The following is a 13,513-nucleotide window of genomic DNA, read 5'->3' as shown; positions in this document are numbered from 1 at the left end:
AAGGGCGGGCTGCATCGTGGTGGGGCTGATATCGTGCTTCGTCTCGCTCCGCCGACCGCCGCCTCAGCTTCACCACACACACGACCACAACGCCATCATAGGAGTGCGGCTACTCGCCAAACCTTGACCATAGCCCTGTCAAGCGCGAAAAGCTCTACTGCAATGGCCTTATCGAAAGGCATCATGCCCCGCGACAGCAGGCTCGTCCAAGATTCTTTCACGGCAACAACCCACGAATTTGCGCCACGAGCCCCTCGACCCCCAGGCCAACGAGAGAGGCTTAGTACGAGCATCTCCGGCATTAGGGCATCGTCGATGATAGGCAGAATCGCGCGACGTCTCTTCGAAGGCGTGGCTAAGATCCCCTCACCCCTGACGGAAAGCTCACTCACCCCAGGGCGAAGGCCGCCGACGGAACGGCAAGCTACCGCGCGACCTTTACTGATTCTCGACAGACAAACGGTTTCCTGACAACGAGCAGTAGCGATACGATACGCCCATGTGCGGCTTGCTCACTTCCGGGGTGGCGGGCTCCTCCGCGGCGTTGAGAATGAGCTTGCAAACTTTCGCTGTCCCGAGACAGCGACTTGACACAGCAGGTTTGAAGCCCATGCTGGAGATCCAAGAGCGACTGACAAAGGATATAGTAATCTAGGACAAACTTCGGGCACCCCTTACGACCATTTCGAACCGCCGTCCTCCTCGCGCACGACATCCCACGAAGCCGCAGAGCGCCTCCGCTCCGACCGATACCGCCGATGTGCCTTGATCACAGGCCAAAAGAAAGGCTTGAATGAGCTGCATACCGAATGCGAGAGCGGCAACGGGCCAGACAACAGCGAGATAGAAGAGGCACCCCTTGGATGAAGGGCAGCTCGACGAAACGGCGGCGAAGGCTCCATACGCGACGGATACCGGCGATGAGCCACAGCGACATTCGAGCGGCATATCTGCTACTCCCGCATGCACACTATAACCGGGGATTGCGATCAACGAATCGCGACCGGTTTGCTCGAATGGCGCGTGGCACACCATCGACAACGGACAGCCTCAAGCTTGAGACGCCCAGCAGCACACAACGAAGGCACGAGCCTCAGGACGTTGGGATACGAGAACGCGCACAAGACAGCGCGATTTGTCCCTCGTAAAGCTCACACGGCGAAACAAGGCGATCCTCTCTACCCATCCTCAGTGGCCAAGCATCAAGCCGTCCGTGCTGAGAGCCTTCGGCAAGAGGCCAATGAGCCGCAGAATCGACGCGACATCTGGAACGATGGATAGCCTCGAACGTGTTCATCGTAAGACGAGCCAGCCCAGACAGGCAGGTTCGACGACAGGCATAGCGAAGCCGGTCGTACTCTTGTCAGGTGGTCAAGATCTGGCTTTCGGAAGCGATGTCTTGGGGCTCCATGTCCTCATGAGCTCGGAGCGGCGATGTGCACAGGATCGGGGTTGCGCATATCCATGGCTTCGATACATATGAGCACGGCGCGATGAGATACGAATAGTTTGCGCAGCATTATGCTGTTCACAGGACGTCTTCCACGGCATTCGACGCCCTCACGACGGAATTCTGAAGACCATGGCGTACGGCTTTCCACGCTGCATGCTGCGACAGTATTTTCCTAGCTCTTTCTATCGCCAGCGAGATGAACGATGATACACCGGTATTACGGAACGATGGAAGATGAGTTGGCGAGCTTCTCGATGAAGTTTGCGGAAAAGGGGCGAAGATGTGCGGTCGGAAGTCCGGGAAGGACGACGCGCGGAAGCGAGTGTGGGTCGCCATCTTCCGCCCAGCCACCGTCGACGTGCAGCCGCAGACCATCCCTTGCCATCTTCACGGGCGATCTGGCATCTCCAGAATGCTTCGCCACTATCGCTATCGACAATGAGTATGTTCTGGTATGGGCCAGAGCAGGCAAACGTCAGCAAACATCCGATGATGAAGAGGGGGGTTACATACCGCTGCGAGGGACGCAACACTCATTCGCTCACGACGCGATGCATGAGGCCCGCGGGCTAACGAAGACATGCGGTTTATTGGAGATAGATTGGAGAACTTAATGCGCATTTGAACCTCAACTCGAAACCAAGACGTCGCTCATATCCCATCGCCAAATCCGTTTCCACAAGCCGCCACAAACTTCCAACACACCGCGCCGGGGGATCCGACGACATCTCCCACCCTTTACCATTCATACACTGTGACCTTTCGCGTTCGGCCTCTTGCTATTTCCCACAAGTCGGACTGGTAATGTGGCTCTTCGATCCATCTCTTCCGCGCGGTTGATTTGGGGTTGTCTCTAGCATGATCGCCGCTGACCATCGCGTTGTAGATGCGCTCTGCGTTTCGGTTGCGATCGCGTTGTAGATGCGCTCTACGTTGCGGTTGCGATCGCGTTCGAACCAGCTCGATAGTTGGGTCAGTGGCAGGATCTCCCGGTTCTAATCCTTACGTCTGGAATATCCTTCCGCTTGGAATACGCCTTAGGTGCGTTGACGAACATGCGGATCTGCCACGCCGAGCACATGACGTTCTCGCAGATGCACTTCTCTTGTGCGAGGGCGGTGACGATGTCCTGTCGGCCAGGAAGCCGAGGTCTTTGTCCTTTTCCTGGATGGTGTCGACATGGACGACGTTGCAGGGTTCACCGATCCAACCCCCTAGAGATGAGGTCGACCTGGTTCTTGATGTCCTCATAGTCGTCGTTGGTGAACTCCCACATAGCGTGCTCGGGGTTCGCGTCGATGAACATTGACAAGAACATCTGGCCTTCGTACGGTTGGATATCGCGGATGTCCTTGGCCATGGAGCGCGCGAGGTCGTCCATAGTGGCGTAATGGGTGGCGAAACCCGGTCCTCGTCCTCGTCGGATCCTTCTTTCTTCCACGGCCGGCCAGCCTCACAACATACAACTACTTGCGCTGACGTTTGTTTGCTGCATTGTGAGGCTGGCCTTTTCGTTTCTTTTCGACACAGCGTTGGGAGCGGCGCCGCAGAGGTGCCATGCGAACCCAACACAGAACACTCCATACGGCGCTCAGTACCGAGCCCGACGGCAGTATTCTGCATCAGGTCGCAGGCGACCTGAGGCGCCAACCACCCATCGGGGGACCCGATGGGTGTGAAGGCGGCTTACACCGGCCGAAGCCTAGCAAAGTTAGCTCATGTCTTATCTGCGGTTTGGATAGGATGTTGTTTGGACGTACCGCTGCGGTGCCATGCTAAAATGTTCCGTGGATGGCATAGGCGCGAGCGATCCCTCTACAACGAACATATTCGTCCCACGAGTCTACAAAGGCGAACTCGAGGTTCTTGGGACCAATGTGCTCGTTGTAGAAGTTGCTCAAGCGCTCTACGACACCCACGGATGGAACCGGCGTTGCGGACTTGGTCCCATGTGAGGGTTGCCACGGTCTCCGTCACCGCGCCGAATGATGTCAGCGTCTTACGATTTCCCACGAAGACCAAGGCTAGAAGCTTTTACGAACGAACAACTCTGCGCAACGAGTTTAATGCCGATGGTGGATAGGGCCCCGACCTCGCCCATACCCAGTCGCCCCCAACCGAATGACTTGGGACGTCCTTGATGATACTCGGCGTTCGTAACTTTGCACTCTTCATCAGACTATGCTTGTCAGTAGCTGGACGATAGTATGCGAAAAGTACTCACGAGTGGCTTCTTCCGCGCCTTGCGCTTCTTCTTGCCGGAGGGACTCTGATCTTCCAAGTCGGCATCAACAGCTGCACCTGCGCGGCTCGCACCGCAGCGGAGACAGGCGGTGTTCTTCGCGAAGTCGTGGTAGCTGCCGTCTCTCTCTTTGCATGACCAGGGCGATGGTATCATTCCCCGTTCAAGCATCTAAGCCTGCGTGTCAACCTCCATCCCGTATCCTACTCGTGTCCAAAGCTATACGTCGATCCTTGGCTTTGACAGGTGGTTACTCTGAATCGCTGTCAGGAATATCGCCACGGCCAGACTTCTTGAAGCGCGGCTTGTCCTCGGCAAGCAGAAGCACTTGATCGCGTCCGTCGTATCTCTGGCCGCCGAATTTCCAGGCCACAAACTTCTCTGCGTCCTACATGATGCAGGAAGCTTTCGCGGAGGTCATCAGGGCAGCTGCATGGCGTGTTGTCGGTGCGCCAACCCCATTAGGGGAAGGCGACTTACTGCTTGCAGGTCCAGAACGCAACTGGACGTCCGCCGAATTGAGTAAACCAGCTCTCTAGTTCTGATTGGGTAGTGTCGTGGGGGAGGCCGCTCGTGTGCAGAACCTTGCTTCGCTCTGACAAGAAAGCGCGAACGTCGGCGCGGGCGTCCATCGGCTTGGTCAAGACGTCGAGGTGGCCTTGTGGTATCCACAGCCGTTCTCTCCGCACTTCCAGTCTCCAGCCCTAAAGGGCACAGCGCCGGTGCCACCGCGCATATGTCCACCACCCATTCCGTGGCCGTGGCCATGACCCATGTGGTGTTGAGGGGGGCCCAGCCCTAAAGGGTACAGCGCCGGCGCCTCCACGCATGTGTCCGCCACCCATGCCGTGGTCGCTTCCGGTGTGACGACCCGCCAACACGAGTTCTCTTCTGGTATCGAACTTCTTGATGGGGTGTTCTCGTGTTGACGGGCTTCACGAGGGCCGACTCGCGATGCAGCTGTTGTTGAGTCAGCGCTTGAGATCGGCATTGGATCGGACAGACGTACCTCTTCGCACGACTTTGCCGTTGAACTTGCCCTCCTCGTCTTTGTACATGTTGATTCGAGGCTGAGGAGGGCAAGTCCTGTTCTCAGGAACATCACAAAGAGGTTCGGCATGGCTTTCTTGTTCGGCTGCATCATGTTAGCGAGTGATCTAAACGCTTGAGACGGTACTAACCTCGGGCTCCTTCTCGGCTTTTCGCTTCTTGCCAGCTTGCGGCTCTGGCGGTGCACAAGAGTGCGTATATATCGAAATAGCGCCATATTGTCGCACTCAACACTTTCGAACGGCCTCAGGGAGCTTGACATTTGCGTGCGGCGCCTGGTGCAGCTGCCCTCTCCGTGCGACGGCAAAGAATTGGTGGTAGATGTCCATGCGGTCGTTCTCGTGCTCGTCGCACGGGTACATGTAGAGGCCTCTCCGGAAGCCATGATACCAGCGGCCGTTTTCCATGTAGTTGCTGGTTTGGGTCGTTCTGACTGGCAGTGCTCCATGGCCCAGTAGAGGGGATCATTGGGGTCGAAGTCGCTCACGCCCTGGAGGTTGAGAGATTCGGGCCATGCATGTTAGCCATGATATCTTGAAGGTAGGCTGCGGGTGCCCTTCGTTCTTGCTCAGGCGCGGGACCACATGCACCGCACCCCGAAGACGTTCACCGTTCTTGCTGAGGTCCACGATGCGGGCATGCTTCTCCTTGAGCTGGGTTAGTAAGTTCTAGTGCGGAGATTGCTAACAGAGCACATACCTTGAGCGGCGCCCGACATGATGTCTTGGAGGTGAAGTCGAAGTAGTTCTCTTCGTAGAAAACTTGGAGAGCGACTGCCTGGAATTGGCGAGAGACGAACTACTCCGACTCCACCTCATAGCGAAGCGTGTGGCGTTGATGAGCCGCCCGTTCATGCAGAGCGATTCCGCAGCCTATTCAATATTAGTAAAAGCGGGTATATTGCTAATGCGGTACATACCTCTTCTTGGGACGAGAAGATGGCAAACCCAGTTCCGGTGGGCTTGTGCTGGTCAGGAGTGCGGGCGGCGTTTTAGTAATGACCAAAGCCGAGACTGAATAGTATGTTAGTATGCAAGAGATGGAACAAGGTTATAAAAGAAGAGTCAAAAGAGTACTGGAGGGGAGAGAGCAAGACGTTGCCAAAGGCGGGGTTGAAGGCGCCTCGCAGCGACTTGGGGCAGGATGGGTATACCGCGCGATCCACAGTACAGAGCGCGAAGAGAGTACAGTGTTCAAGCAGGCAAGGAGTGTGAGTATGACTTACCAGGTACGTCGCCATCGAGGAGGTGGCGCACAAGCGTGCATGAGTGCACGTATCAGGCTCGAAAAAGCCTTGCGTTCGCCCGCCGGCTCTGATGAGGTTGTCAGAGAGTGCACGAAGAGACTTAGAGCGGAGTAAAGGATTGACTTACGTATCGTGGGGCAGGCCGCTCATGTGAAGCACTTTGCTGCGCTCCGACAGGAAGCCCCAAGGGCGCTGTCGAGCTCAAAAGTTTGCATATAGCTGTGGTGGTGGGTGGTTGAAGAGTTGGAGGGGGAGGTCGGTGGACGAGCTTATATGGCAGCCCTGGCCAGGCCGCCAGGCTCGCAGCTAAGGCTCGCGGCCTCACGCTCACCATCACTTGGCATCAATGGATGTTCCAGATGCCCCTGACGTCGTATCGACACCGGGAAAGTTGGAGGAGCTTGCGACGGGCTTCACGGTGCTTGCCGTACTGCCCTTCGGGCTCTGGGGAGGAGGGGTATTAAGGTATAGACAGGCTTGATGGGAGACTCAATAACCTGGACCCTGAGCTTTCAGATAGCACTAGGGGTGAAGCAGAGAAGCAGTTGCGACCGTGCGCGGTGGCGGAGGCTCACCCCAAGGGTGTAAATCTGGGAGTGCAACTCCACCACGTCGAGAAAGAAACACCAGGAAAGTTGGAGGAGGATATCGTGAGCTCTGCGCTGCTTTTGGCACTCCCCAGATATTTTTTGGTCTGGTGGTGGTGAAGATTCAGCGTGGAGGGGGTGGGTTGCCCGAGAGTCCTCCGCAAAAACCAGCTGAGGGAGCAGAGGAACACCAAACTTTTCGCTGAGGGCTTCACATGGGGGAGCTGGCAGGCTCATGCAACACGGCAGCAGATGTCTATAAGGGTCGACAAAGCACGAGAGCGAAGCCCTGAACTGTACCTTCCTCCTGACACTTTTTTGGACAGAATTGACAAAGTGGTTGTGGAACCGCAGCTCGGACACGGAGGAACCCTCGAAACTTGGGGGCAAATCACTGCCTTGCGGCTTTGAGAACATCGAGTTGGCCGCGGAGGTGGCGGACGGTGCAACACCAAGACCACAGCGCCGGCCTGCAGCGTCACGCCCATGAGCAGCTACCGAACATCGAACGCCCCCGGGCTTGCCTACACCAATATCTATACCCTCCGTCTTCCCTGGGCCAGATTACTTATGCTACTGTAGAGCTACTGCCTCGAGAACGCGAACGACCCTCGACGATTCACCGCAAATTCATCCCACCATACAGTCCGAACCCGCGATCGACAGTAGAGCACCATATCAGAGACATTCTGGGATGCATGGTCGAGGCCTTGCAGCATGTCAATGTCACCTCATCTTGTGGGATATATGTCAGCGGCTGAGGGTCCAGGGTCCTGTACAGACAGACATGAGGACGGCGAACGGCTTTGGGTTTACGAAGAGGAGAATACCAGGATGGCCAGGGTACTACAACGTAGAGCTGAGATGTCATACGGCTTTCTCAAGCTGTGGTTCACGAAGACGCACCGTAGAGGCTTCAACGTATATTATATGTGGATCGGCCACAATGTCTACATGGATTCACACAGTCACAAATAAGATCAGAGAGTTGCAATGTATGCGTTAAGGGTACTGCAGGGCTACACATAATTTTACAAAGATCGAGTACCGAGTCGGCGAATGCATTCCTTACAAGGCTGTTGACGAGGGCAGCAAGGAGTCTACAATCCGAGTCTGGAGATCAAGATATAGACGCCATTACCGCCAGGGTTATACATGGGGATACTGGAAGTGGCAGGCAAGGCCGATATGTCTAATAGAGGCGACATGACCTTGGGGATGTCATGGTCGCTGTTACTGAAATCCTTTGTCTACGACAGGCTCCCCCATGGTCGGTGCAAGAGACTTGACATGAACCAATGTGGTATCATCTACTGGGTGAGGTCATCGTCTTTCAGATGCATTCATTATGGTATCTTAACACAACTACATATCCTCGCATCATCCGTACATGGTCAGGAAGACATGCGAGCCAGCCACCCGCCTACTCAAACTCAACTCCTTCCATCGCATCCTCCTCGGGCAACGCCCACAACTCCCTCTCCAACCAGTTCCTCACCAGAGAAGACCCCACCGTCCCATCCTTCCAGTTCACCTTCCTCCAGCCCACCGGCTTTCCATCAAGGCCAACCGGCCACTTCTCCCAAACCTCCTCCAAATCCTCGCCATCTACACTGTACGTCCACCAGCCTCTCGCAGCAGCCCGGTGTGCTCCAGCCGACTCCTCCTTCACCTGCTTCGTCTCACCATACAAGGATGTATACATCCATTCTCCACCCGGAGGGTGTCCGGCGGGAGGGCCACGGGTATCACGGAGAGCGCTCAGGCGAGCAATCTCGTCGTCGTAGAGACGCTTCAGAACGTGTTCGTTCTGAAGGGGGGTCAGAGAGGGGTGTGGGAGCGGCTTTTCGAGGTGGCCGATCCACAGGGGGCAGTCTGATCCCTTCTCGAACGTGAGGGACGAGATGGCGTCGGTGATCTTGGCCTTGGCCTGGCTCATGTTAGTACTGATGGTATGTGTGATCGGATGGACGGGCTTACCTCTTCTTCGACCACCTCAGGAGGGGGAGTCGACGTAGCACCGGCAGCAGGCTGTTTGCCCGCGACAGGACCCTCTTCCGGAATACGATCCGGGTTGATGGTGGCGGGGTCACGCTCAAGGTCACTCAAGCTGCTGTCAGAGTCGGAATCCGACTTGTCGCCGTAGCCCAAGAATGCCCTTTGCAGATGACGTCTAGTCCAGACAGGGTCGCCGCCAGCGGACAAGATGCCCTGGTGACGACGTTGTCCGTCTAAGACCCACTGCTGCTTCTTTGCCTCAGTTGCCTGCGCCTGGGCGAGCTGTTCTTGCTCTCTCTTGGCGCAGATGGCCTTCGCCCAGTCCAGGTCATCCTGGTCATCCCGTGTGGGCTTCTTCTTGTCAAGGTACGCCGCGATGATACGGTTGGCCTTTCCTAGGTCGCGCTTCCACTGTGGCTTCTGCGCTTCCTCAATGATCTGGCTAGTCTGAAGAGGGGTTGAAGTCAGCGCTTGCTTATCCTTGAATTGGGGTAATGGTAACTTACAAAACCGACGGGAATGGGCGTCTCCTCAGGCAGCGAGGAGTACGCGAGTGCATGGCGACGGGCGGGCGTGTTCTTGTCCTGGACAAGCCCCGCGTAGTAGGCCGCGATGTCGCGGTGGGCTTCGCCGATGGAGTTGGGCGCTCGGCGGGCTTCGCGCTTGGTGCGAGCCATTTTGAATGAATGGAGAGAGTGTAAAAAAGGGATTATACGTGTACGAGGGAGGGGTATAGATAATTGAAGTGAAGTTGTGTTGGTGGGGTGGGAATATCGGTGGTGTGTGGGCGATGAGGGAGTTTGTGCGTTTGTCGAGAAACTCTTTCAGTTTGGCGACCACAACGCCGCCTAGTTCTTCCGTCATCTGGTGTTTTGCTTTGGCTTTCACACGAACTCCGCCGGCAGGAGCTTCAACGTATGGGCTTTCGCGTCGAGCGGTCGCGCTCAGTCTCTGCTATCAGATTAGTGTGCTGCTGCACAACGGCGACGAGGATATGTGAAGACTTACTGTTGATGGAGCAGTTCATGAGTTTCCTGCTTTGGTCCGTGTAGGAAGGCCTCCCTACGGTATTAATAGTAGAGAGACAGTGTTTGTACGACCTGCTCGCATCCACGAGACCGCCGGTCCGTTTGCCATCTTCTATCAGGCGTGGTAGAGCATGTGAGCCCAGACAATGGAATGACGTTTGCCAGGCTGACGTGATCACTCAATTGACGCATAAGGTGAGATAGACGGTAGACAAACAGAATTGGATATGCATAGAGACATCAGGGGTATTATACAAGCGCTCATGGCGACATAAGAAATCCAACAACTCCGCGCTTCACATCATTCAACATCGTGATAAAAGGAAATGAGAACCAGCCCAACCCGCCGTATCGGCGGGTGTTTCAAAAAGTGGCGCATTGGGTCGATCTAGACATGGTCGTGTCTTCCGAGCAGCTTGCCCTTCTTGCCGAGAGCCTTGGCCTCGCCCTGCTTGATCTTCGCAAGTCTCGCCCTGTATACTCATTAGGCATCACTCAACATCATGTCCATTGCCCACGGTAGTACTTACTCCTCAGCAGCCTCACGCTCCAAACGATGAACATGCTCCCGCGCCTCCCTCACAGCGTTCTTAGCGACAAAGAGCGCACGGTCAGCGTCCCTCTCCGCAGCCTCAGCAGTCATCAAACTCTGCTTAGCAGTCGCAATGCTAGGGTCTCCGGAGCCACGGCTGAACATGCCAGATGTACGCTTCGGGGACGAGGTGTATGTCGTGGTGGTGCGGCTGGTGGAGCTGCTATGGCGCGAATCCCTGTATGAAGGGGAAGAAGAGCGACGCCTAGAGAACATGGAGTGTTTCTGAGGAGGAGCAGGAGGGGGGCTGGGCTCCCGCTTGGATCCGAAGAGAGGCATGTTTCGTGGTCTTGTTTAGGAGCTTTGAGAAGCTTCAAGATAATCGACAGGAGATTTGGACTGCGAGATGCGTGCTTGGCTAGACGGTGGAGATGATAAAGTTTGGAGATTTAGAGTTGAAGATTCGGAACGCACATGCCGGGTCTTATATGTGAAGTCCTCCCTGTCATAGCGCTCCTTCGTCGTGTCTTCCCAGCTGTCCGTCAACGTCGCGAAAGCAGGGTTCGGGAACCTGCATTGCGTGACGTCAATGCCCCAAAGCAGGGGGTGATCTGCGCCTCCAACATCACAGAAAGCAGCCGCATCGTCATCGCTAATCTACGGGATGAATTGGGGACCAGAAAAAACGGTCATCGCGAAACGTTCATCGCGATATTGTGAATTGATGCTTAGCGTGGTGTTGAAGTTTGTTGTGGGTCTGTGAGTACGCGTCCTGCGCCGGATCTGGTGCCGGAGGCACTTGGTGTACCGGACTTGAGGAAAGCTAGTGAGCTTAAAGAGACTCCAACTTCAAGAAATCTGGTGCCGATTGAACCGAGGAAGACGAGAATAGTCTTCGTCAAGCCTTATTTCGGCGATACGACAATCCATGTGCTCGTTGGCAGCAAGTGATCACAATGTATTCCAAGATTCTGTCTAACAAGGTCGGTGAACCCCACCGGCCTTCTACGCCATGCACATGCAACGTGTATACCAAAACGCCACCCAATGCTCGCTATATATATGATACAATATAGATCAACTACATTTGGCCCCTTCACTGTTACCCATCATCGTTTTGCTCGTCGTCTTAATGATGCTGATGACCATAACGATACCTCCAAATGCCGCGACAGCCCCAGCCAAGTACGTCTTCCAGCTTCTTTGGCTCAGCTTCATGTAGCAAAGAGGCGGCAGGATGAAGGCTAATGCGCACGCAGATGTTGCGCCGAACAACTCGAACACTATACCGAGATCGCAGGTGAGGAGGGACAGTGTGAGGGCGGAGACGACGAGCGAGGTCGTGAAGATAAGATGGCGGTTCGGGTGGTACGGCTCGTCTGGAAACCAATAGTTGGTCATGACTTCTCGACATACAAAGGCTTCGAGAGGAAGCGTAGTAAGCATGTTGAGGCCGAAACACAGTCGCGCAATATTGACCATGAGGTTATCATTCGGAAAGTTATTCAGCACGTTGCCGAGGGTTTTGTCTCCGAAGGTCAAGTAGCCTGTTAGAGCCATGACAAGACATGCGACCAGAGATATACTGGTGCTGTAGTGTGTAACGCGTGTAAATCGATCGATGGTGGGTTTGCGGAGGGAGCCGTAGATGAGGAGGCTGTTGTGGTGGCAGACGAAGGCGAAAGCGATCACGCCGATTGCTTCGAAGATGCCAGGGCGGATAATGAGGTTGCCACGGAGTTGGCCCTTCAATTCGGCGGGTACGCGGAAGGCTTGCGTGACTACGGTCACTATGATGATGGTCATGCTGACCAGTGCTAGACCACTTGCTTTCGCCAGCTACGAATTGTCAGCGCAGATATGAGGCGGAACCGCGGATTCCTTACCTTGGATATATCCCTATAGAGCGACAGCGGAAATGATATGCCAAGAATAAGCAAGATCATGATGGCCCGTCTGTTAGTTAATAGCCAGAGAAACGGCATATCTGCTAAAGAAGGGAACATCGAATCCAAGACCCTTGGTATTGTATCTCCGACTACGACGCAGAACGCGACCATGCCACCAAAAGCGCTGTATGCTGTCAATACCCTTGCTGCCACAAGTCGTAGGGTGAACATACAAGAGCCATTGCGCGAGAGATATCGCTATCAACCCCGATTTGCCGAAGCAGTGTTGCACCGTGGCTTGAAACGAGTCGGTGCCGCTGAGCTTAGAGTTTATGACGATGAGTCGTATGGTCCAGTCTACTACGATGGTAAGGCCGATGAGGAGGGCGGTGCCTGTTACGAGGCCTGCGTTGCGAACAGCGTACGGTTGGCCGATGATACCAGCTCCTCTGTCTTACGTCAGCTCCCCTCAGTGTATTCGTGTTGTTTGACATACATTATACTGTTTGCCATATTCATGAACGCGCTCCGCATGCCGCTCCGTGGTCGCGCATTCTCGAGATGGTCTTCCGGATTGAAGGATTCTTCGGCAACTGTGACGCTTGGCGCCTCGATTCCAGTAAGCAGAGGAAGTCGCTGCGTTCTTTCTCGCCCATCGCCGCCATCCAAGTAGTCGTCCCCATCCAGCTCGAGCCAGTCGCCGCCATTGTTGTCTCCATTCATGCTCCTCCTGGGTTCCTCGAAGCGCACCCGATTGGGCGTTCTCGGTGCGCCATCGGGCCGGGCTTGTGCGAACGACGACTGCCGCTTAATGTTGCCATTCGGGCGTGACCCGGGTGGTGCTGGAGACACGGAGGTGGTTCGCGATGACGAGGGCGATGGAGACAGGTGTCGCGGACTTGGTTTGCGCTCGTGTTCGGGTTCTGAGTCGCTGTCGGAAGGATGCTCATGCAGGAGCTTCTGGCTTTCGCTCATCGTGGCATTGTCGAAGTTCAGGGAGGTTTGCAGCTTGAATGATCGTCGACATGTCATTCCCGACTTCTGACATCGGACATTGGACCCCTGTTTCGCCACTAGGTCGTATATGGCCTAGTGCCCATCGTCACTTCCGGCGAGAATTGTGGGGTGGATTTGGCTGAGCAATACAACATCATCTTTGTACATCTTCTCGGCTTTGCGCTGCACTACATAGTCGTTCTATCTATGTTTGAGTTCGCTCAAGCTCAACCCTACAACTGTTTTTGACACATCTTTTATGAGGGTCTCCGTTACCATCCCGAGGGAACAATCATGGCCGTGAAATGCTTCGTGGATCCAAGAAGGGGATTGCATGCCTTGCACCTGCCCACAAAGTGCAGAAAAGCTGAGATCGGGGAATGGCACCTCGGGTCGAGTCTCATATAAACCTAGACGACTCATTTCCTTCATCATGCTTCCGAGAAAGAATGATCCGCACTCGAATGACAAAACAGAATTGGACGGACAAGC

The 13,513-nt window shown here is 55.1% G+C and overlaps 4 protein-coding genes across 4 annotated transcripts; all 4 read right to left on the bottom strand.

Annotated features, from left to right (window-relative positions):
* Nucleotides 1–2,919: 2,919 nt before the first annotated feature.
* Nucleotides 2,920–5,985, bottom strand: J4E88_000844 (uncharacterized protein; the record flags this gene model as incomplete). The annotated part of the gene is made up of 10 exons (XM_049394517.1): nucleotides 2,920–2,970; nucleotides 3,280–3,393; nucleotides 3,678–3,810; nucleotides 4,176–4,383; nucleotides 4,705–4,765; nucleotides 4,877–4,920; nucleotides 5,341–5,392; nucleotides 5,445–5,522; nucleotides 5,661–5,712; nucleotides 5,978–5,985. The coding sequence occupies 10 exons, from the start codon at nucleotides 5,983–5,985 to the stop codon at nucleotides 2,920–2,922; spliced, it is 801 nt and encodes a 266-aa protein (XP_049260346.1).
* Nucleotides 5,986–8,001: 2,016 nt separating this feature from the next.
* J4E88_000843 (uncharacterized protein) lies at nucleotides 8,002–9,253 on the bottom strand (the record flags this gene model as incomplete). Its single annotated transcript, XM_049394516.1, has 3 exons — nucleotides 8,002–8,508; nucleotides 8,559–9,023; nucleotides 9,083–9,253. 3 exons carry the CDS (start codon nucleotides 9,251–9,253, stop codon nucleotides 8,002–8,004), a joined length of 1,143 nt encoding a protein of 380 aa, XP_049260345.1.
* Nucleotides 9,254–9,992: 739 nt separating this feature from the next.
* Nucleotides 9,993–10,301, bottom strand: J4E88_000842 (uncharacterized protein; the record flags this gene model as incomplete). The annotated part of the gene is made up of 2 exons (XM_049394515.1): nucleotides 9,993–10,077; nucleotides 10,135–10,301. 2 exons carry the CDS (start codon nucleotides 10,299–10,301, stop codon nucleotides 9,993–9,995), a joined length of 252 nt encoding a protein of 83 aa, XP_049260344.1.
* Nucleotides 10,302–11,213: 912 nt separating this feature from the next.
* J4E88_000841 (uncharacterized protein) lies at nucleotides 11,214–13,080 on the bottom strand (the record flags this gene model as incomplete). The annotated part of the gene is made up of 5 exons (XM_049394514.1): nucleotides 11,214–11,975; nucleotides 12,023–12,227; nucleotides 12,259–12,474; nucleotides 12,522–13,033; nucleotides 13,072–13,080. 5 exons carry the CDS (start codon nucleotides 13,078–13,080, stop codon nucleotides 11,214–11,216), a joined length of 1,704 nt encoding a protein of 567 aa, XP_049260343.1.
* Nucleotides 13,081–13,513: the final 433 nt, after the last annotated feature.

This window comes from Alternaria novae-zelandiae (genome assembly GCF_023758075.1).
Source record: "Alternaria novae-zelandiae strain BMP 2774 chromosome Unknown scaffold_1, whole genome shotgun sequence".
Lineage (NCBI taxonomy): Eukaryota > Fungi > Ascomycota > Dothideomycetes > Pleosporales > Pleosporaceae > Alternaria > Alternaria novae-zelandiae.
This window is presented reverse-complemented; position numbering and strand designations above follow the sequence as displayed.